This window comes from Hipposideros armiger, unplaced genomic scaffold (assembly GCF_001890085.2).
Source record: "Hipposideros armiger isolate ML-2016 unplaced genomic scaffold, ASM189008v1 scaffold_16, whole genome shotgun sequence".
NCBI classification, from domain to species: Eukaryota; Metazoa; Chordata; class Mammalia; order Chiroptera; family Hipposideridae; genus Hipposideros; species Hipposideros armiger.
The window spans coordinates 1,153,827-1,177,654 of NW_017731366.1; the positions used below are offsets into that span (position 1 = coordinate 1,153,827).

Consider the following 23,828-nt stretch of genomic DNA (forward strand, 5'->3'; position numbering starts at 1 on the left):
GATAGAAAACTGTATCTTTGAAACTGCATTTCAGGGCCACTCTTAGCAATGAGTTATGTGGATGGAATGTCCTGGGGATGGCTTTTACCACCTTCTGATTGATAACAGAATTTCTCCCATTACCTTTATTGCTTTGATTTAAGAAATTGTTATTTCTTATAATAGCATCTTGGGAGGAATACATTAAACTTATTCTTATCAGGTATCTTATGTACATAGCTCAGTAATTTTAATACATGTAAGTACCCAAGAAACCGCCACCCTTATTGATATAGAGCATTGTTAACAACCCAGAAACTTCCTTTGTGCCTCCCCTAGTCATTTACCCCTCCATAGTAACTACTATTCTGACTTCTGTCATCAGGTTAGGTTTGCCTGTTTTTGACTCTTATAAATGTAATCACACAGTATTTACACTTCTGTGTCTGAGTTTTTCTGTTCAACCATACATCTGTGAGATTTATCCATGTTGTTGGATATAGTGGCATAGTACTGAATCTTCTGAAACCTTCCCACAAAACAGAAAATAAGAGACCATAACCAAAAACCCTCAGACAGCAACTACAATAAAACTAGGTAACACTATATCCCTACCAACTTGCAAATACAAATGATTTCCCCCAGTACCACTGACAGGTACACACAGTATCAGAATCTGTGTGTGAGGAGGCAGAGGAAAGGCAGCCAGGCTGTTAAGACCATGAGAAAAAATGCCCAAATCACCATAAGTACCTGAAAGTGACACAGACCCATCTTAGAACAGCAGCTGAAACGGGAAAGAAATTTCTATGGGATCCAATTCTGAGTGAATGCAAGGGGGACCATGACAGAATTTGACGGTGCTGTAGCTCCCTGGGCCTAATGTACTCTTGAAACTAACAAATCAAGCTTCCTTTCAAAAATTGCTGGGAGTAAAATCCAGATTGATCGGAACAGAGCAAAGAAAATAGAAGGTCCAGATAAAAATGGAGGAAAGATGATGATGCTGGTCTCAAACCTTTTTTTTTTTTTTAAATCACTATGAGAAAACAACAGAAGAGAGAGCTCTCGAGCTATCCTGGTGGGACATCCTTCCCTGTCAAAAGTATAGCAAAGCCCATTTCATTTAAAAATAAGCAGTAGAACAGGATCACAGTCAACTTATATTGTATAATGCTGCCAAAGACAATGAAAGCATACCATAAACAAACAAGCACTGCAACCAAATAATTCAAAACAAGCAATAGGATATTAAGAATACGACAAAAGCTATAAGTCAGGAGTAGGAAAATTAAGAAATGAGGTGATTTTTTAAGGTGAGATGACAGAACTCAGGGAATTATTTTAAAAAGGAAAAATTATTACAGAAGTGAAGACCAAAGGAAAAGGAATATAAGAACAAATAAACATAATAGATAATGACTTGACATAAATAGATTGTGAAATGGGAAGCAAGGAAATGGCAAAAGAAATACAGGTTTTGATAGAAAGTAGTAGATACAAAAGATCCAAAGTATATCTAACAGGAGTCTTCAAAGGAGAAGCCCAAAGCAGTGAACAGAACGGATATTAAAAACTACCATTCAAGAAAGATTTCCCCCAACATAAGAGATTTGAAATTGTTATTGAAAAGGCATACCAGGGCCGGCCGAGTGGCGTGATGGTTAAGAGCTGGCTTGGGACGCCAGAGGGCCCCGGTTCGGATCCCACATATGAGGGCCAGTGACACTGCCCTCCACAGCTAAGATGCTGAACAACAGCTCGACCTGAAGCTGGGCTGCCGTGAGTCGCCGGTGACGGTGTAGGCTGCAGCCCCTGCTGCAGTGGGTTGCCATTGGCTACTGTGTGTAGCCAGCAGCCAGCGTGAGCGGCCGTCCAGAAGCTGGCGACTGATCTGCCTCGCCCAGGAAGAGTGCAATGATGGTGCCAACTTGGGCCAGTGAAGCAACATCCTCCACAACTAGACTGAAGAGCAAAAGGACAGCAACTTGTCTGTTCCCCTTCCCCCAATTCCCCAGCACTGTTCCCCTCCCCCAATTCCCCAATAAAATCTTTAAAAAAAAAAAAGGCATACCAGATACCTAGGAAATTGACTCAGATGGCCAACACCAGATATATGCTAATAAAACTAAAGGAGTTTGAAGAAAAAGAAAAAGTACTATGGGCATCCAAGGAAAAGCCTAGTCACTCATAAAGGGAAGAGAGTCAGAATATTAGCAGTCTTGGATAGCAACACTTGATGCGAGAAGACAGGAGGTTAGCATAAGATACTCAAAGAAAGGATAGGTGAACCAAAGGTTTTATATCCAGCCACTCTGACCTTTAAGTGTAAGGGTCATCAGCAAACTGGAAAAAACTGGTATGTAGGAACTCAAGGAATGTTGTTCCCCTGAGTGTTTTGAGGTGTCTACTGGAGAATTAGCTTCAGATCAACAGTATGACTAGGGACATAGTAAAATAAGAGCTGATCATGAGCTCTGGATGTATATTTATCTGTAGAACTAAGACAAAATATCTATGAAGAATACAGTATAGTAAATATTGGGTATAGGCACCAACAGTGCAAAAATGGGAGAATGAGGAAGCATATGAAAAGTAGAATAAACTTTGTTTTTTCTACAGAATCTTTGTATTTACCCATTCAGTGTTACTTAAAAGTAATAATGTAAATCAAAGTGGTGTGGGTGTTTTGCAGTTCTTGAGAGAAATTTCATTTTGTTCTGCTTTATACTTTAAAAATTACATCTGTATCTTTCGTTCAGTACACTATAATTTTATTAAGAAACATATCTTAATCTGGAATAAAGATATATTCTGTTAAAAATTATCTTCATATGCTCAATTTAAAACTTCTTTAAAAAATTTTTTTTACTAAATTGATTTTTTCTTTTTCTTTCTCCCCCAGTGGTCATATGCTTTGGAAAAGCCCAACACTGGCAGCATATTCAATATTGCGTGGTCAATTGATGGCACTCAGATTGCTGGAGCCTGTGGCAATGGACATGTTGTTTTCGCACACGTGGTGGAACAACGTTGGGAGTGGAAAAATTTTCAAATAACATTAACTAAAAGAAGGACCATGCAGGTATGATTATGGTCCATGGTTGATTAAATCTGCTTTTTTTTCATATTAGTTCACTATATAGATTATGGAATTATTTTCATTAATTATATTTAAATGAAGTTTATAAAAATTCAGTTACATTAGATATATTTTTAACTATACCATTAGTGATTTTTTTTCATGACGTAAGATAAGAACTTTTCACTAACATAGAGCCTGAGTGCCCACAGCTACTGCGGTCATGGGGTTGAGGCACAGGGATAGCGAAGCTCAAAGCAGTTAGGAAATGTGTGGGTTCAGCTGAGGAAGGAGGGAGGGAAGCTATGACGTTAGAGTTGACTCCTGGAGCTGACCCCAAGGCACACCTAACCTGCTAGTCACAGTCAGGGTCACATTATTTTATGTATTTATAATTGTATGAGTTTATTTAACCGTAGTACTTTTTTTTTTTCCTTTTAAGAATTACCTAAGGCAAGCCAAAGTGGGAAAGTATAGGAAATTTTTGTTGGGAGTTAGGAAGAAAAATAGTTACTTCTGGAGGGAAACACTTTGTAGGCTAAGACAGGAAGGCTGAGCCATGGCAATGGGAGATGGGGAGAAATGTCTTACAGGTAGAGAGCATCAGAGAGGGCTTGTCCGTTCAATGTAAGCCTCTTACACAGAACTATACTTCTCTTGCCTTTAGCTCTCCTATAAGGCCTAGCCCAGTGTCTTGCATATAATGAGCACTCAACAAATATTCTTTAGTCGTAGTATCCAGATTTTTTAATTTGGATAATATGGTCACCTGATTAGTTATATTATAATTTTTCTTTGTTCTGTTTACTTATATTAAAATTTTTAAACTTTTTTTATGGAGAATTTAAAACATACATATGCAATGAACATATGGATGCATGTTTTTTTCTTTATTTTTAAAGTTTTAATGTACAATTAAGAGGTATGTGATACAAATTCCCCCTCTACTTTTCCAGTAGCTCTTTCTTCATATTGTACTTACTTTTTAAAAAAGATTTTTATTAAAATATAGCTAACATACAATATTATATTAGTTTCAGGTGTACAACATAGGTATTCAACATTTATATACCTAAACAACTGATCATCATGATAAGTCCAACAACTATCTGACACTGTACCACAATATCACAATATTATTGCCTATATTCCCCATGTTACATTACATCCCCATGACTTATTTGTTATATACCTTATTCCCCTTCACCTTTCCCTCCATTTTTAATTTTTCAATTATGGTTGACATTCAATATTTTATATTAATTTCAGGTGTACAGCATAGTGGTTAGACATTTGTATAATTTAAGAAATGATCCCCCTGACTAGTTTAGTACTCACCTGACACTATACATAGTTATTACCATATTATTGATTATATTCCCTGTGCTTTACTTTACATCTCCATGACTATGTATTTTATAACTACCGGTTTATAAATTTTAATCCCTTCCCCCTATCACCCACACCCCCAACACCCCTCCAATCTGGCAACCATCAATATGTTCTCTGTATCTTCAAGTTTGTTTCTGTTCTATTTGTTTATTTTGTTCTTTAGATTTCACATATAAATGAAATCACCTTGCATCTGTCTTTTTCTGTCTTATATTCTACTCAGTACAGTACCCTCCTGGTCCATTCAAGCCACTGCAGATGGCAAGAACCCATTCCCTTCATGGCGGAGCAGTATTCCATTGTATATATGTACCACCTCCTCTTTATCCATTCTTCCACTGATGGACACCCAGGCTGCCTCCACATCTTGGCCATTGTAAACAATGCTGCAATGAACATATTGATGCATACGGCCCCTCGTAGCATTTTGGTTTTCTTCAGATAAATACCCAGAAGTGGGATTACTGGGTCCTTCTTTGTTTCTTGTTATAGCCTTTGTTTTCAAGTCTGTTTCGTCTGATATAAGTATTGCTACTCCAGCTTTTCTTGTTTGTTTCTATTTTCATGAAATATCTTTTTCCATCCCTTTACTTTTCATCTGTGTGTGTCTTTCAATCTGAAGTGAGTCTCTTGTAGGCAACATATATAAGGGTTTTGTTTGCCTATCCATTCAGCCCTCCTATGTCTTTTTTTTTTTTAAGATTTTATTGGGGGGTTGGGGGAAGGGGAACAGACAAGTTGCTGTCCTTTTATTTTTCAATCTAGTGTGGAGGACGTTGTTTCACTGGCCCATGTGGTTATTGTGATCATTGTGCTCTTCCCAAGTGAGGCAGATCAGTCGCTGGCCTCTGGATGGCCGCTCACGGCGGCTCTTGGCAGCTCACACCAGCTGCTGGCCGCTTAAGCTGGCTGCCAGCCACACACGGTAGCTTATGGCAGTCCACTGCAGCAGGGACTGCAGCCTACGCCATTGCCGGCGGCTCACAGCAGCCCAGCTCCAGGTTGAGCTGTTGTTCAGCATCTTAGCTGTAGAGGGCAGTGTCACTGGCCCTCATGTGGGATCCGAACCGGGGCCCTGCTGCTCAGAGTTGGCGTCCCAAGCCAGCTCTTAACCAATGTGCCACTCGGCTGGCCCACTCCTATGTCTTTTGAGTGGAGCATTTATTCCATTTATATTGAAAGTAATTGTTGATAGATATGTAGCTATTGCCATTTTATTTTTCATAATTTTGATCTTTTTGGGGTTTTTTTCCATCTTAAAGAAGTTGCTCTAAAATTCCTTGTAATACTGGTTTGGCTTTTAGCTTTTTCTTTAGCTTTTTTTGTCTGGGAAGCTGTTACCTGTCCTTCAATTCTAAATGATAGCTTTGTTGGGTAGAGAAGAGTAATCTTGGTTTTAGGTCCTTGCTTTTCATCATATTGAATATTTTCAGCCAATCCCTTCTGGCCTGCAAAGTTTCTATTGAGAAATCAGCTGACAGTCTAAGGGAAGTTGCCTTATAAGTTACTAGTTGCCTTTGGCTTGCTGCGTTTAGAATTTTCTCTTTGTCTTTACCTTTTGCCATTTTAACTGTAATGTGTCTTGGGGTGGTCCTGTTTGAGTTCATCTTGTTTGGGACTCTCTGTGCTTCCTGGGCTTGTATGTCTATTTCCTTCACCAGGTTAGGAAAGTTTTCAGTCATTATTTCTTCAAATAGGTTCTCAATCTCTTGCTTTCTCTCTCCTCCTTTTGTACCCCTATGATGCGAATGTTGTTACCTTTGATGTTGTCACAGAGGACTCTTAAACTATCCTCATTTTTTTTTTTTATTCTTTTTTCTTCTTGGTGTTCTGATTGGGTATTTTCTGCTACCTTGTCTACCAAATCACTGATTCAATCCTCTACTTCATCTAGTCTGCTGGCGATTCTTTCTAGTGCATTATTCATTTCAGTAATTGTATTCTTCATTTCTAACTGGTTCTTTTTTTTATGTTTTCTGTATCCTTTTAGATGCTTGCTATTTCTTTGTTGAAGTTCTCACTAAGTTTCTTAAGCATCCTTATAACCATTGTTTTGAACTCTGTCTCTGGTAGGTTGCTTGCCTCCATTTTGTTTAGCTCTTTTTCTGGATTTTTCTCCTGTTCTTTCATTTGGGACATATTACTTTGTTTCCTCATTTTGGCTGCTTCTCTGTTTGTTTCTATATATTAGGTTGATCTGCTATGTCTCCCAGTCTTGGCCATGTGGCCTTATATAGTAGATACCCTGTAGGGCCCTGGCACAGTTTCCCTGGTCACCTGCTCCAGGTGCTCCAGGAGTGCCCCATATGTGTGGTTTGTGTGTGCCCTCCTCTTATAGTTGAGCCTTGATTGCTGTTGGTGTGTCTGTGGGTGGCATTGGCCCTTAGGCTGATTGGCTGTGAGGTTTGGCCAGGTCCATAGCTTACAGGCTGCTGTGCCAGGGCTTATCCTACTGAGTGGGATTTGCCCCAGCAGGCTGTGGTGCCTGTTGAGATTGCACTTTGGGTGTGCAGCTTATGGGGCTAATTGGGCGGTGCTCTGCAGTGATCTGAGCCAACCTCCAAGTATGTTGCACCTGGGGCCTCTTGCAAAGGACTCCAATGCAGGCCCTGATTACCTGCTGTCTGTGACTAGCCAGGGACTACCTGGTAGAAGTTACAAAACTATCCACAGTTGTTCATTCCCTGTGCTAACCCTCGAGGCGCATAGACAAGGCCATGCTATGAACTGAGGATGTGTGCCACCAGTACCAGGCCTGCGGTAGCTCCGCAGAAAGCCAGGACACCCTGAGGCCTTGCTGCCACCTGCCTGCTTGCTTAAGGTTCAGCCACTGATAAAGCCTCATGTAGTACAGGAGTTGGGTGAGGCAGGGTCTCAGGGAGTAGTGCACTAGAGTGGGAAGAGTTGTGGTCACCAGGTTAATGTATATTCTGGTTTGGTGCCAATGTTGAGCCCAAAGCTACTCAGCAAAAGTCTCCGAACACACTGAGGCCAGTCACCGCCCAACTGGGGCCCAAGGACATGGATAGTTTTCCAAGAAAGAGTGCAATGTGGGCGGGGCTGGCTGCTCCAGGGAAAATACCTCTGGTATTGGGCAGGGTCCCAGTGAGTAGCAGGGTGGAGGAAGTGGAGCTCACCAGGCCAATCAGATTCAGATTTGGCCTGGAGTGGCAGACTCAACACATGAAAGATGGCACCCACCTGCCGGCTTCATGGGAGAAGGACCTCACTGAGGGAAAATTGGGACTGTCCTCCAGCTGCACTGTTAAGCCACACACCTCAGTCTGCTCCCCGTGTGTCTCCAACACCCCCCGAGTTACTGTCCCTCTGATGGAGCCCAAGGTAAGTGCCTGTAGGTGAGAGTCTGTGTGACGACCATGTAAGAGAATATCTGGGTTTCCCATAGCCTTCCTTCCACCCAGATGGGTGGAATCCCCACTGTTTTTCACAGCCAGATGTTGTGGGGGCTCCTCTTCCCAGCACCAGTACTCTGGGCTGGGAGCCTGGTGTGGGTCGACTAGGGTCCCTCACTGTGGGGGAACCTCCACAGCTGAGATATCCCTCCCAGTTCTCAAGTACCTCATGGAGGTTTGGGGCTAGCCTGTTTTGTGTCTCTGCCCCACCAGTCTCGACATGGCTTCTTCTCTATATCCTTAGTTATAAAGCTTCTGTTCAGCTAGACTTCAGATGATTCTCCAGGTTGATTGTTCTATAATTTAGTTGTAATTTTAATGTGTTCATGGAAGGAAGCCGACACAGTGTTTATCTACTCTGCCATCTTGGATCTCTTTTCCCCCGTGGATAATTTTTTCTAAAAGGGTTAATTGATACCTTTGTTAGGAGGAAGTGCCTGGAAAGCAGAGGGTACAAGTGGAGGAGATGAAGCATTTCTCAGATCTCAAGCTTACCTCTTTCCTGCCACTCTTAATTTAGCATTGGCTTTTAATAGTTGCTGAAATTCAAAATTATTTGATTCTTAGTCATTTTATCTCCTGTAAAGATAAGAGCTAATAACAGTGATTTTGAGGATTAAATGAGATAATGTATGTAAAACAAAAATAATGGTAGCTATTGCTAAGATTATAGCTATCTATATGATTAAATGAGTATTTTGGAAATGTGGAAGCAGAATTTTTGCACTTATGTCAATCTGAGGAGTCTCTATATTGTGGTTAGATACACATATTAGGTGATACAAGTATCACAAGGTTAATCCTGGAGCTGCCCTGAATTAAAAAGAGTAATGGGTGCAATTTAAAATTCAGCACAGGACATTTCTGATATTGCGATTCACTATAGTTTTGAAATTATAACAGCAATTACCAGAGTATTTTAGTTTTGTTATTATGGCTGGGGGTGTTTTTTTCCTGTTTGGTTGTAGTGTTCCAGGTTCACAAAAAAAGAAGATTCCCCCATGTGACGCTTTAGGCAAGTATGAAATCTGTTTATAATTTGAATAATAGCAGAGGTCTATACAACCAAATTTTTAAATATTGAATTTTCCTAAACCTATATTAAGAGCCAGTTTGTTTCACTGGGTATCATGTTGCTATAAAGAAGCTACCATATAACTTCCTTTAAAAACTTATTTCATTCCATTAGCTTTAAAATGCTTTTAGGAGAGGATGGCATTTTGGACCTTTTAAAAAGTCTCTGGAAGCTCAGACTATTGGTAAAGATGGTGTCATAAGTTCACACTTGGATGGAATAGATATACCTTTGGCTCCAACGACATCAATAATATATGAAAAAAAATTTTTAAAAAGAATTATCTGGACTCAAAAACAAGATAAACATCTCTGTGGGCCAGAAATGGAACAGAAATGCAGAGCGTGGAGTGAAGTCTCTGACCTGCTTGACTCCAGGTCCAGAGTTGCAGCCAGAGACAGGGAGGGGAGCGGCTCCTGCTGGCTAATGGAGCTCAGAAGTACGTGAGGTGACACAGTGCGCCAATCCAGGCCTCTGTGTGAAATTAAGGCATGGGAGGCTCTGGAGTGGCTCTCTTCTGCCCTTCATGAAAGAAAGCTTTAGAAATCCTAGGATTTGAAGAGAGACTCACAGGGCCACCACCTACAGTCATGGCTTGCTCAGTGCTGGGGCCCATTCCCTGAGACCTACAGTTGTGCAGTGCACACCTGCAGCACACATCTGTGGCCTTTTCACTGAATGCACTCTCTTCACATTTTCGCTCTAGGTAAAAACTGGCTGATTCTTGAGGCCAGTGTTTCTCCTACAACCTTCTCAAGTAAAGGTGTTTTTCTTCTTTATGCCAAGTATTACTGGGTCTGGAGTTTGGGTAGGTGCCTTCCTTACCTCTCATTGCTAATTCTAGACCACAATAACTTTTTCCCTAAGGAATTCCAGCTCCTTTGAAGCACTTGCCATCAGACTACTCCCCTTTTTGCAGTCATTTTCCCTAGTCATTGAAGAGTGAAGGGAACATAGTCTTTTTCTTTACCACTAATCCTGGCATCACTCTTTTTTATTAAGACTTTTTTAAAATGTCTAAAAGATAAGAACTATTTTTATTTTCACTTAGTAACATTTTACATTTGTCCAGTTGTCTCCTAAATGTCTTTCTGCACTAATAGGTCCCATTTCTCCAAATTTATTTATTTATTTATTTATTTATTTATTTATTTATTTATTTATTTATTTATTTATTTATTTTGTTATAGTTTGTTTGTTTGTATTAGGAAACAAAGTCCCTCTCTGCATTTAGTTAATTTCCCTCTTCATTCCTTTTAAATCTGAAACAATTCCTCTTCTTATTTGTTTGTTGGTTTAAGAAACCAGGTCATTTGTTCTGTTAATTTCCCACATTTTCCTGTTTGCATCTCTGTGGTGTGATTACATTTCACATGTTCATCTAACCCCTCCTGTATTAGATTGAGAGCCTTGATAAGTATAAAGAATACTTTGTAGGTGATGCCGTGACTTCCTGTTGTACCACATCAGGAGAAACACGCTTCTGCTTATCTCTCTTTTGGTGATGCTGAGATCGATCAGTGTGTTCAGGTGTTGTCAGTCTGATTCATCTGTCATGTAGTTCCTCATTAGGCTTTTAACTTAATGTTTTTATCTGCTGTTGATGAGACTTGTCTAGAACCATGTTTCATTGGGAGTTGCAAAATGTTAATCTTATTCTATCATTTCTTCTGCATTTATCAAAGACTTTGCCTCATCAACCATTTGGTTACCCTGAGGTGAGACAAATTTTTTAATTATTTTTCTTTATTTACAAGTTTTCACATAATGAGTTGATTTCCTAGCAGTAGTGATTTTCTAACTCATTTCCAGTGAGTTTCTTTTTTGTTGATATTATGATAAATTTGCAAATTTTAACATTTTTGATGTGTTTCAATATACTACAGTCATTATTCTCTTTAATGCTCAAATGGCTTTGTCTCCTGTGTTCTTTTGAGATCATCTCATAGCTTGCTTGCAGTTCTGACAAGATGTTCTATAGGCTCCTCTTATACATTTCCTATTCCATACTTGGAATCACCCATTTTTCCAAGAAGGCCTCATTCCTTTTGGAGGAGAATGTTATTTAGAGACCATAATCTAGTTGCTCTAGTTTGATCATTACTTTAAGATAAAATACATTTGTTTTTGACAGATAAAAAGATGTTATGAGTGTATGCTGAGGTTTCAAATGTAAGATTATAGAGTTTTACTCTTGGTTTTTTTATTTGAAGCTCTTTTACAAGAAAAATTTGGTTCCTGAAGACATTGATGGTGGATATATATATATATATATATATATATATATATATGAATCCTAAAATATAGTTTTAAATGACATATCAATACTACTCTAATAATATGTTGCCAAATACTGTTCTAGATATCTTGTTTTTTTTTAAATAAAAACAAGTCCATATATCTTTTTATATCCTCCCTTTTATTAAAGGTATCATACTATATACACAGTTTTGCATCTTTTATTTTTTACTTTACAATATATCATGAAAATCACTCCATAGGCCTTCCCTATTCTTTTAACAGCTATATAGTATTCCACTTTGCAAATGTATCATAGTTTATTCAAGTTATCCACTATTGATAGACTTTTGGGCTATTTCTAGTCTTTTGCTGTTACCATTAGTGTTGTGTGTAGTAATAGCCTTATGTGTGTGTCATTTCATAGTTTTGTTTGTTTATCTTTGGGATAGAATTCTAGAAGATTGCTGGATCAATGAATATACGTATATGTAATTTTATCTCTTGTCATAATGATAATAGTTTGGTGGGGATGGGAGTTGAGGAACAGATAATAAAAATATAATATGGTTTATAGGTAGAAGTACACCAAAGAAGTACTTACAAGAAGTTTCACTTTATTTTCCTATCTTTCTTTCCATACCCTTTCATTCTTCATTAATACTATAATTGTCACATTTTACAGAAAGATGATAGCATTTTGAAGTGTATTTAAAGAAATACTAATGTCTAGGTACAATTAATCTTTTTTTCTCTACCTTTCAGCTCTTACAATAACATCTTACCCATTCTGGTATTGGCCAGAGATTAGATAAATTAACTTGCCCAACATTTTTTCCTAACTTTTTGCAGATTATCCATCAACTTAGAGATTTTTGGCTAATACTACCAAGTGTTAAAATCCTTGCAAACTTGGGCCGGCCAAGTGGCGCAATGGTTAAGAACTGGCTTGGGACGCCAGAGGGCCCCGGTTCGGGTCCCACATATGAGGGCCAGTGACACTGCCCTCCACAGCTAAGATGCTGAACAACAGCTCAACCTGGAGCTGGGCAGCTGTGAGTCGCCGGCGACAGCGGAGGCTGCAGCCCCTGTGGCAGTGGGTTGCCATGGGCTACCGTACGCGGCCAGCAGCCAGCATGAGCGGCCAGCAGCCGCAGTGAGCAGCCGTCCAGAAGCTGGCGACTGATGTGCCTCGCCTGGGAAGAGCGCAATGATGATGCCAACTTGGGCCAGTGAAGTAACGTCCTCCACAACTAGACTGAAGAACAAAACGACAGCAACTTGTCTGTTCCCTCCCCCAATTCCCCAGCACTGTTCCCATCCCTCCAATTCCCCAATAAAAAAAAAAAATCTTAAAAAAAAAAATCCTTGCAAACTTTTATAACAATTTTGACTATCAAAGGCAAATCCTTTTGTTAGTTGGTGCTTAGCTTCCTTATATATTATCTGTGTGTTTTTACATATGGAAATACTTTCTCCCCCTCTGTGCAGCTTGGTTTCTTCACTATGTAATTGGTTTCTTTGCTAATACCTGCTACTCTACTTCTTTTTTTTTTTTTAAGCTGAGCCATCCTGCCACCTGTTGGCAGCTCAGCGGGAATCGAACCACTGTTGCTCAGAGCTCAAACTCTTGAGTGAGCTCTTAACCAACTGAGCCACTCGGCCGGCCCTCCTGCCACTCTACTTTTGATTTTTAAAGTTATTTATCTTTTTTTAGAACTTAAATTTTAATATAAAACCTAATCCTAAAAAAGACATATTCTTACTGTTTTGGCCAGAAATTACGTAGTAGTCTCTTTCTAACGCCTATATACACATTCCTTTGACTATGTCTTAGTGTTATAGCATTTTTCACCTTATTGCTCTATTGCTCTATCATACAGGTTAGAAATCTCTATAGGCCTTTTTCTACTTATTTCTAAGAAGCGTTCTGTGTCTGTATTTTTGCTGGTTGATTTTTACACCCAAATATGTCATCTTATGCCTAATTCCTATTGAATTCTCTTTTATATGATTGGGCAATCAAGAGAGCTTGAATTTTTCATTTTTCAAAATCTTGCTAACTTATCTACTTAAAAGTGTGATGTATTTTAATGTTTGTTGGCATTTCATTTTTTCTTGTTTAGGTTCGTAACGTTCTTAATGATGCAGTGGATTTACTGGAATTCCGTGATAGAGTCATTAAAGCATCTTTGAACTATGCGCACTTAGTTGTTTCAACATCTCTTCAATGTTATGTGTTCTCGTAAGCATTTTGCATTTTTTTAAAATCCAGAGTTTTGTCTGTGATGAAGAATTTATTTTCAAGCTTTCATGTTAACACGGTTTGGCTTAAATTTAACTTTCTCAAAATCTCATCTATTGTGAACTTAATCCCAAATAAAGAGCGATTAATAAAAAAAAAGCTATAAGCAGTGAAGATAGATCTAATAAACTTTGTGCATCAAAGGTTAATAATCACTTTAATAATGTCAAATACCTTCCCTGAGATGGTCTTTACTCTTACTTTACTCACAGTTCTCAGGAATTTAGTGTAATTTTTTTTTCAAAGCCCAGAGAAGATTAGGAGCAGCTGATAAATGACGGGAAAAGGAACCTCTAGCCACTGGAAGAGGGGGGCGACAGTTAGCAGCCTGACCACAGGCTGAAAGGTACTCAATAAGGACACACGAAGGTATTAAGGCTTAACATCATAGCCAAGCGTAATCATGGATGTTCATATTGATAATCCAGAGTTGTTGAGAAATGATGAAAGAAAATATATTCAGTATACTTTGTATTAGAAAGCAGGGAGTGACTCAATACATCCAAGAAATTTGACCTGAAAACTTCAACAACATATGATTATTTGGCATTTTTAAAATGGTAACTCAGTATGTGCTAATAAATTTTGAACAACAGACTTTCTGGAAACAAAGCAAACTTGATTTCCATTATTTGCTGATTTCTATGATATAGTATTTCTGGTATGGCCGATTTCAAGCTCCCAATGTGGTGTCACTGACAGCATAATTGAGGAGAGATGCACAGTAGCAAACCATTACATAGTATTGCCACTGTATAGACGCAAGAGATGTAAATAATCTCAAGTGCGTAGATAATAGTAAATTGTAATAAAATAATCTAGAAGTGATAAGTTTTGAGTATTATCTTTTTTTAATATAATTTGCTTAATTCTAATGATTTCATAAATGAAGCACACCATGATTTTTTCTAAAATACAAAAGCACATATCTTTTCCGTATCTGCAAACCCCAGATTTACTAATTATTAATAGCAGTTTATTCATTGTATTGTTTTATGTGTGCATTTACATATTGAAGTGGGTATCAGATTCTCTGTTAGCGAAGATTAATTCCCTACCAGTGTGTCTACTCACTGCAACCTTTCCTTTCCCCCATCTTCTGGATCTGAATATGGGATTTAAAGCATGGCCTCTATGAAGGTAATTGAGAGAGATTCAGAATAGATAGGAGTAGTAAAACATATTTTAAACTGTGAAACAACTGATTATTTGGGGACAGATTTTTCAGTTTGTAGATGTTCTCTCCACTCATCCTTATCTTCAATCATATTACACTATAAAAACCGAAGGAGTTATTGGTTCATTTACTCATCCATTTATTCAGTAAGTGTGGTCATAGCTTACATTTATATAGTATACAAAACACTTCACAAACATCTTTTCTTTTTCTAGATTTATTTTTGGTTTCAGGTGTACAAAACAATGTAATAGTTAGACGTAAACACCCCTCACAAAGTGATAACCTTCCCCTCCCCACTGCAATCTGCTACCCCTCTGACACTGTATATAGATGTTACAGTTCCATTGACTCTATTCCCCATGCTGTACTCTACATCTAGTGACCATACACACACACACACAGAGTGCCAAAAAAATGTATATACATTTTAAGAAAGGAAAAAAGTGTGTGTGTGTGTGTGTGTGTGTGTGTGTGTGTGTGTGTGTGTGTGTATTTAATTATGGTTGACATTCAACTTCAGCTTCAGGTATAAACATCTTTTCATTCAGCCCAACAATAGCATTGGGAGACTTGTAGGAAAAATAATTATGTTTATCATGTGATTGTTATCAAAGTTTCTGTTTGTTCAGGATCTGCTATGTAACAGGCAGTTAGCTAAACACTTTTGTAAGTTGTCATTTTCAAATAAGGAAACTAGTGCTTCAGGTATTAAGCTTATTAAGATCTTATGGTGGACAGGTGGTAAAACCAAATTTCTAATCCTGACCTGTCTAGCCAAAAACCCATTCTCTCTTATGCATGCTGCGACTGTTTTTCAGATTGGAAATATTAGATGACTTTCCCAAATCACAGAGCTAATAAATGGCAGAACTTGCACTTATAGTTAGGATTCCTCAATTCATTTATTGTGATACCTACAATAAAGTTTTATTGAATGCTTACTCTCTGCTGGGTGCTGGGAAAACAGAGTCTCTGCTTTCCAGTGAGGGATACAGAAATTAAGTGAATAATTTCAGAACAATGTGTCAACTGCTGTAATAGAAATATATATTATCAAAGTAACTGGGAAACTAAAGACACTATTTAAAATGAGCACTTCTTATTAAAAAGTTTTTAGTGTTTTATATGTTAATAAATATCCATTTTATTTGTCTTTTAGTACAAAGAACTGGAATACACCACTTATATTTGATCTCAGAGAAGGAACTGTTAGTTTAATTCTGCAGGCAGAAAGGTAATTTGTTTATTATGTTTGACTGTTTAATTTGGGGTTAAAATATTTCAAATCACAGTAGAGCACTCTTTAAAGCGTGCCATTTATAGAATGGTACATTAGTCATTTGGAATCAATCTGTTTCTACTGTTTATTTTAAAAGAAAAAAGTAAGAGAATAAGCTCTTAGATCAATGGTTCTGAAACTTTTTGGACTCAGAATTGCCTTGCATACTTAAAAAGATATTGAGGGATATATATATATACACATATATATAATATTATATATATTACCATTTACTGTATTATAAATTAAAATTGAGATTTAAAAGTTATTAATTTATTAAAAATGATGAGAATAAAGCCATAACAAATAAATATTAGAGTAATGACATGAGAAAATGAGAGTAAAACAGGCAAATTGCTATGAAATAGCTTTGACCTCATGGTCCCTCTGTTTTCTATTCTAGCTGTTTTTGTTTTTAAATACTAATTGAAACTCATTGATTTTATGAACCACTACTAGGCTGTAACCTCAAGTTTAAAAAATAATATTCTGTACCTAGATCTTCAGTGTAGACAGGACTAAGAAATTTCAGACCAATTAACTGGAATAAGGATGGAAGAGTCATTACTCAGGAATCCATACTTTTCCATGAAAACTACCAATCAGTCTATCAAGCACAGTGATATCCTACTGAATCACAAGTCAAACTTAGACAGCTACAACCCAATAAAACCTGGAATAAATATGAAAATATAATAGACAATTACCTCAAATAGCTCCCTGTGAAAATCTTTGCACTAAAACCATGTGCCATTTTATTCCTCATCCCTTCACTCACCACCTAGGCAGCTCTTAATAGTGTTTGTGATCAGGTTTGCTAGCCCACAGTCTTTTATAAATAGCAAACCAGAAGAATGGTGCTGGTGTGCTGTTAGAGGCTGGCACAGTGACAGGAAAAAAAGTGACTGCCTGGCAAAGGAGCACAGAGAAAACTTAAAGCATGGAACTGTGGAGCTGGGTGGCATGATTATTCTGAGGCACCAGCCGATTCTCATGGGTATCAAACTGTCAGTTAACTAGTTACTGAAGAGTATGATCATCATATCAGTGACCCTGAGTGATCAAGAAAGTAATTGTGTCAAATTCTGTATCATCTGTTTGATGAAATTAAAATATGCTTTATTTAGTTTTATCATAAATTTTTAAAACAAAAGTATATCTTTGTCCCTTAAAAGGTGAGACATCAACTATCTAAAAAACCATATTTCTTATGGTGATGGAATAAGACTTTACTCTGGGTGATGAACACACAATGAAATATACAGATGATGTATTATAGAATTGTATACTTGAAACCTGTATAATTTTGTTAACTAATGTCACCCCAATAAATTTAATAAAAAAAATTAAAAAACATATTTCTGAAATTCTTTTTACTCGAACAGTTCCAAATAAAATTTTTAGACATTATTTATAAATATATAGTTATTGATATGCTCTTAGTAAAAGCATATGTTAATGGAATAAATTATTAGGTAATTAAAGAGTGGTTTACTTACTGCCTATTGCTAGTCTCATTTGTACATTTAGATAAGTTTGCTCCTTGAAACACAGTGTTTACTCACAAGTAGGTTAAGAGCTATAGTGTCTTGTTTAGAGGAGAAAATGCTTTTAGTACTGAGTCTAAGAAAGAATATATACTAATATGATGTGTCATTTTGTCAACATTAGCAAATATTTTTTTCATACACAATATGTAAGGGTCAAAGCATTCAATTAAATAAACTAAACTAATACTCAGGTATTAATTTAATTAAAGTGTGTATTTGGTATTCATTATATACTATTCATTGGTTTTGTTGTTTATTTCCTATTTGTTTCCATAGCAATAAAGAACAATTAGCAATTCCTGAGTCAAGAAATAGTTCTGAATCAAGGATATTAAAACCTTGAATATAAGATTAAAAAAGTAATAATATGTTCAGCATTGAGGAAGTAGGCACTCCAGTATAGCAGTATTATGAGTGTAAATCAATACAACCTTTCAAAGGGCAGTTTCACAATATATATTAAAATTTTAAAAGTGTAAGTAATTGCATTTCTTGAAGTTGTACTAAGGAAATAAATAAGGTAGATGTACAGAGATGTGTATAGAACTCTAGACATTCTTTAAAACAGTAAATAATTTGAAATAAAAGTCCATTAGAAATGAGTTAACTAAGCAAAGTTATGGTATATTCAATACTTTGTTTGCCATAAGTTATCTTTATGGAGATAGGATTGCAAGAGATATTTTGCTTTCTCTGTATTGTTTGAATTTTTTTTCAATGTTTATAAATTTTCAAAGAAAAAAGTAGCCATAAATATTTATATTTCGACTTAACAAAAAATTAGCTACACAGAACTCTTATGCCTTGAATATAGCTGTCAACACAGCAGACGAACTCTAGTCTCTGTTAAAAAAAATGTGTTGTCTTAGTTATGAATACATTTACTGATAGTCACCATATTATTTTAAAGTCAAAGTATCTTATTTTAATAAATGCTGGCCCTGAGGTTAATTTTTTAGTCAGTTTTAGATTTTAACCAGTATTTTATCTTTAATTGTCTTTAGCATAATCTTTAATTATGAAACATATATTAATATGGTTTCATGAAACAAGTAGCATCTGGCATTACAATAACTGAATTGTAAATGGTAAGATTTTTTTACTGCTTTTTTATAGAGATGCTTCTTTAGGAAAGGAAATAAATTGCAAGTATAATACAAAAGAAGTCAAAATTTTAGTATGTGATTGTGATTGTGGGCATTTTCATTTTTCTTCTACCTCCATCAAAAACCAAAAACCTAGAAACAAACCAAAACAGCCAGTGTTGACTTTTCAGGTTATTTGTGTATTGTATTCTGTATATATCTATGTACTTACTATTTAAATTTTAAGATTTAGATTTTTCCAAACGATAAACTATACTGATATAAAAATATAGTAAACTGTTATTTGAGAATATATTTTTATTCTTTATTTTTTAGACATTTTCTTCTTGTAGATGGTGGTGGTATCTATTTATATTCTTATGAAGGACGCTTCATTTCTTCTCCAAAATTTCCTGGAATGAGAACAGATATTCTGAATGCACAGACTGTGTCTCTGAGTAATGATACCATAGCAATAAAAGATAAAGCTGATGAAAAAAGTAAGTACATTTTTATAATTTTCTATGTCAAATTTCCATTCAATTTGTTAACACTGTAAAATTTTAATAAATTAACTTTTATTTTCTCATCTAAACATGGATAGAGAGTATAGCTATGAAAATAGGTTTAGCTAAGCCCAAAGCATTTTTTTAAATGGAAGCCAAAATTTTCTAATTTTGTTTCTATATTTAATTAAAAGTTGTTACATATTTTTTTCATCTTTCTCAGCATAATCGGCAATCTTAGAAGACACACATGATTTCCTCTGAATATGACCAATGACCTCAAACTTGATATCCTAAGGTTTACTAAAAGCTAATAATCAATATATTAAAAGTGTGATCCTATGGAATTTAAATATCCTGTTAGTCATATTTTAGCATTTTTATGACTTTATAAATTTTCCAATTTTTTTTTGACTACTCTCTTTAAATGCCTTTTCTGTCTTTTCATTTTTGTAATCCTATGTGTATGTTCAGTAACATAAAATTACTCCATTTGTGAGTAATATTTTCCTCCCTAACAATCTTTTTAAAAGGAGATAAGAACAGCTACCAATGCTACTGTCATGTTTGATATTAGGAGAAGCCTTTGGTGAAATGAAACAGAAAAGGGGCCTGGCCGCATTTGTTCTACCAAGAGTGTCGCCGCTAGCACAATAAAGACAGCCCTATCACTAAGGAAATTCCCAGAGTTCAAGCTCTCTGCCGGGAGCCCAGGACAAAGACCAGACACATTATTTATACCACGGTGGTCTGCTGACCTCGGGGACTGAGCAGTACGCAGCACATTGCCCGGCGTTGTATCTACGAGGCACTGGACACACATTTCCTTTGTGAAATATGACTGTGATGTTATATTGCTCTAAATCAGAGTTGTCAAAATTACAGATTACATCCAGATCTGGACTTGCCATTGTTGATCTTGTGGAGCATTAATAACAGTTCAAATTAGGGAAGGTGTGTTTTAAGGAAGAAGTATCCAGTCCCACTGTTTTCATACAAATTATGACCCCATTTCTAAGTAGGAATTTGATGCTGCTGTTCTTCTGTGCTGCTGATGGATACTCTGGGGGCCACAGAGTTAAACAGTTTCTCATGAGGATTATGATAGTACCATTGAAATTTACCAATAAAAATAATGTAATACATTAACTGATGCTCTACTTTTTTTTCAAGTAATCTTGCTCTTTGAGGCATCAACTGGAAAACCATTAGGTGATGGAAAGTTTCTTTCTCATAAGGTAATGGACATTAGCTATTTCTAATGTAAATAGCCACAATTTATCTACTTCCTTTTTAAAATTAATGTTTTCACTGTAAGGAGGAAAACATAGAAACTAGTTTTATTTAAAACCAGTGTTCATTCTACAGAGTATTTTGCCTAAAAATGTCACAGTTAAAGACCAAGCACTAGTCAACTGGAACAGGAAGCTATATGTGCAAATTAACTGAAGAAAAGGGTCTGACTTACATGTCTGTTGTCTAGGCTCTTCACTGCTTTTCAATAAAATGTTCTATCTCGATTAAATTTTAGTACCTAGCAGTAAATAAACACTTCTGTTTATATTTCTAAACAGCTTGCAGTTTTTCCATTGGCCTTCCTTTGCCTGGCATTTTCTTTAGGTTTTAAGACTGTAGTTAAATTTTTTTTAAAAGTACAAAAAGATCCTGAATTGTGAATTGTTTATTTGTTTCTGATTTTTAGCTTTAAAATAAGCAAAGGAGCACATTTTATTATTTTTCTATTAAGTGATGTGTTAGGGTCTAAAAATGCTTTTAACTTTATTGTTCAATGCTGCTAGTGAAGTGTTACTCTATATATTATTTTCTTTTTGTAATAATTTTAAATTTAATAATACACATTCATATGATTCAGAAATCAAAAAGCATAAAAAATTACACAGTGAAAAAGTCTCCCTACTACAACTGTTCTTCATTATTATAGTTGCTTTCCACCAAATAAGTAACCACTGTTATTAATCTCCTATATATCCTTCCAGAGATTTTTAGTGCATACGTGCATATACAAACAAAGTTTTTTTCCTCCCTTCTTTACAAAACTGTGAAATATAACTCTGTATCTTGCTTTTCTCAAGCACTATTTCTGGAGCTCTTTCCACATCAACACATAAAGTGCTTTCTCAAAAATCCCCTGTCTCCCCCCGACCACCCCCCACACACATAGTATAACATTTTATGGATGTATCAGAATTTATTTAACCTGTGCCCAAATGATGGACATTTATTTCCAGTCTTTTGCTATTACAATATTGCCAAGATGACTTACCTCACATATATATCTTCTTGTGCAAGTGTTTATGTATCTGTGGGATAAATTCTTGAAATGTTGCTGGTTGAAAGGATATGAGCGTTTGTAATCTTAGTAAAAGTATTGTCAAGTTATCTTACAAAGAGAGTCTATCAATTTATGTTCTCACTAGTAATACATGAGATGCCTTCTTCCCCACAACCTCTCCATTGTAATAATTTTAAATCAAGACTATGTAAGCAGAATTTTTGCTTTTCAATAGGATTAAGCATAAAGGAGTAAATTTCCAGCTTTTCAAGATACAGTCATTATTTTTGTTAGTAACATTGAAATGAGAGTCGTTTAGGTTTAATAAACATTTCTTTTAATGTGATAATTCTTTTTCTAGAATACTTTCTAAGTGTAAGAAAGTTACAATTTCATTATTATAGGAATGGAGGTGACTTCCTCATGTCAAACTCCACTCAGCTGCAGAGGATATTTTTATCTCTTTGCCTTGTATATAATACAAAGGACTTTAAAATTTGGGTTTCTATAGAAAAAGTCAGTCTATTTTAATTTTATAGTATATGAAGAAACTAAAACTCAAGATTATCCCAAATAAATAACAGAACCAAAACTAGAATTCAGGTCTGTCTTTAATTAAATGAATATTAGTGTAGGGCAAGGGAGGAGGTTCAAGTGAACGTGAAGCTGCTTTTATGTCCTGCTGCAAAGAGCGACCCAGAAGGAACAGAGCAACAGTGGACAGAGTAGGGCTGGATATGAGGAAGTGAGGAACCCTGCTGAACGAAGAGGGGATGAGGAGGAGGAAACACCCCCACTACTTACAGAGGCATTATTGTTATTATTGTCAATCTTCGATTTTGAATTTCTTAGAGAGGAGAATCCTCTCTGTTTAACAGTGTTCAAAAAACCATAGTAGGTACTTTTCTTGATGGAGATGATAAGTAATTCTTTATTGTAAAGATGACTTTCTATGAAAGGTTTCAATTTTGGAAATACCTAGAATTATATTTCATGCATGCCTTGATATATATGGAACATTCTTTTCTTCCTTAAAATACAATTGATGGAATTTCCAAAGACAAGAATAATTTGTAAAAAAAAATGTATTATGAGCTGGTATATGTTTTATCCTGATCCATCAACTTGGATTAGGCTTTATGTGTGGGTTTTGTTTTTTGTTTTTAGTTTCTGGTGTTTTGTTTTTTAAAGATATGATAGTATACTTAGATACAATAACTTGGTGTGTTCGTGATTCTTTTTGAATTCATAGATCCTAACAAGTCTTCAGACAGAGAAAGCAGTAAACAAATCCCTTTTGGATTGACTTGAAATAAATCCATACTGAACCATTTCCAAATTATAAAGAAATTCATTTCACTAGCTAGTATAATATAATAGATTAATGCAACATGCCAGAAATACTTTGCTATTGGAGACAGATCACTTATTGTGCAGTCGGAAGTCTGGGTTGTCAATTCCAGATAGCTTGTTACCAGCTTTTTCTGAGGAAAATCACTTAATGGCTGTGGCTCTCAGTCTTCTCATCTGCAAAGTAAGTGTAATATCCACATCAGAAGATTGTTTCCTGTTTCACAAGAAATGAACATGAAAGAATCTATAAAATGTAAGGCTTTTAAGAGCATAAGATATTTCCATAAATCAACTCTTACAAATCTTAGGCAATCTACTTAAATTTTGGTATGAGAAGCTTGATCAAAGTAGACCTCTCATGTGATACCCAGAGTTGCCTCACATTTTCACCCTGACTACTAAGATGCAAGTGTTTCTCAGCCTAGAGTTTCAAAATATACATTATTTTATAGTGTTTTAAAGAGTACCTTTCCCCTGGTAAACAGACAAAAAAAGTACATATTACTATAGCTTTTGAATTATTAGTGTATTAGCAGTTTAAAATTATTTAACAAGGACATTTTATCACTATAAGTACCAGAGTGATATTTACTTGATCTTTAAACAAATGTTTGTTCTTTAATTACTTAAAATGAACTAATGTTAAGCACTAAAACTAATCCAGTATTTTCATTTTTTTAAATTTTAGAATGAAATTTTGGAAATTGCTCTGGATCAAAAAGGACTTACCAATGATAGAAAAATTGCTTTCATTGATAAAAATAGAGATCTTTATATCACCTCAGTGAAACGATTTGGGAAGGAAGAACACATTATCAAACTTGGTAAAATAATTGTAATACATTTAAAATTATTTTCAGTTTTCTTAGATCTACACTGTCATATATTATACCAAATAGCTTACTTGCTTGAATGAATCTGAGTAATGCTTTGATAGCATAACATTTATTAGTTGTTTAACTCCATTTTAATGGCAAGTTTTTAGCTGCCACAACTAAATTGGTATTGAAGAAATACATACTTGCATATTAACAATATAATAGTTCTGAGTAGGATATTCAAATATTTTCATAAATTCTTATGTGAATTTTTGTATAT

General features: G+C 35.8%; 1 protein-coding gene across 4 annotated transcripts in view; it reads left to right on the forward strand.

The window, feature by feature from the left end:
• The window catches only part of IFT80 (intraflagellar transport 80), an 86,327-nt gene that overhangs the window by 40,801 nt on the left and 21,698 nt on the right, over positions 1-23,828 (forward strand). For all 4 annotated transcript variants that reach the window (XM_019626985.1, XM_019627002.1, XM_019627007.1 and 1 more), the window contains 6 exons: positions 2,885-3,064; positions 13,306-13,424; positions 15,824-15,898; positions 18,915-19,078; positions 20,258-20,322; positions 23,419-23,554. In XM_019626985.1, coding sequence (XP_019482530.1) covers positions 2,885-3,064; positions 13,306-13,424; positions 15,824-15,898; positions 18,915-19,078; positions 20,258-20,322; positions 23,419-23,554 — 739 coding nt within the window. The remainder of the gene's footprint in view (positions 1-2,884; positions 3,065-13,305; positions 13,425-15,823; positions 15,899-18,914; positions 19,079-20,257; positions 20,323-23,418; positions 23,555-23,828) is intronic.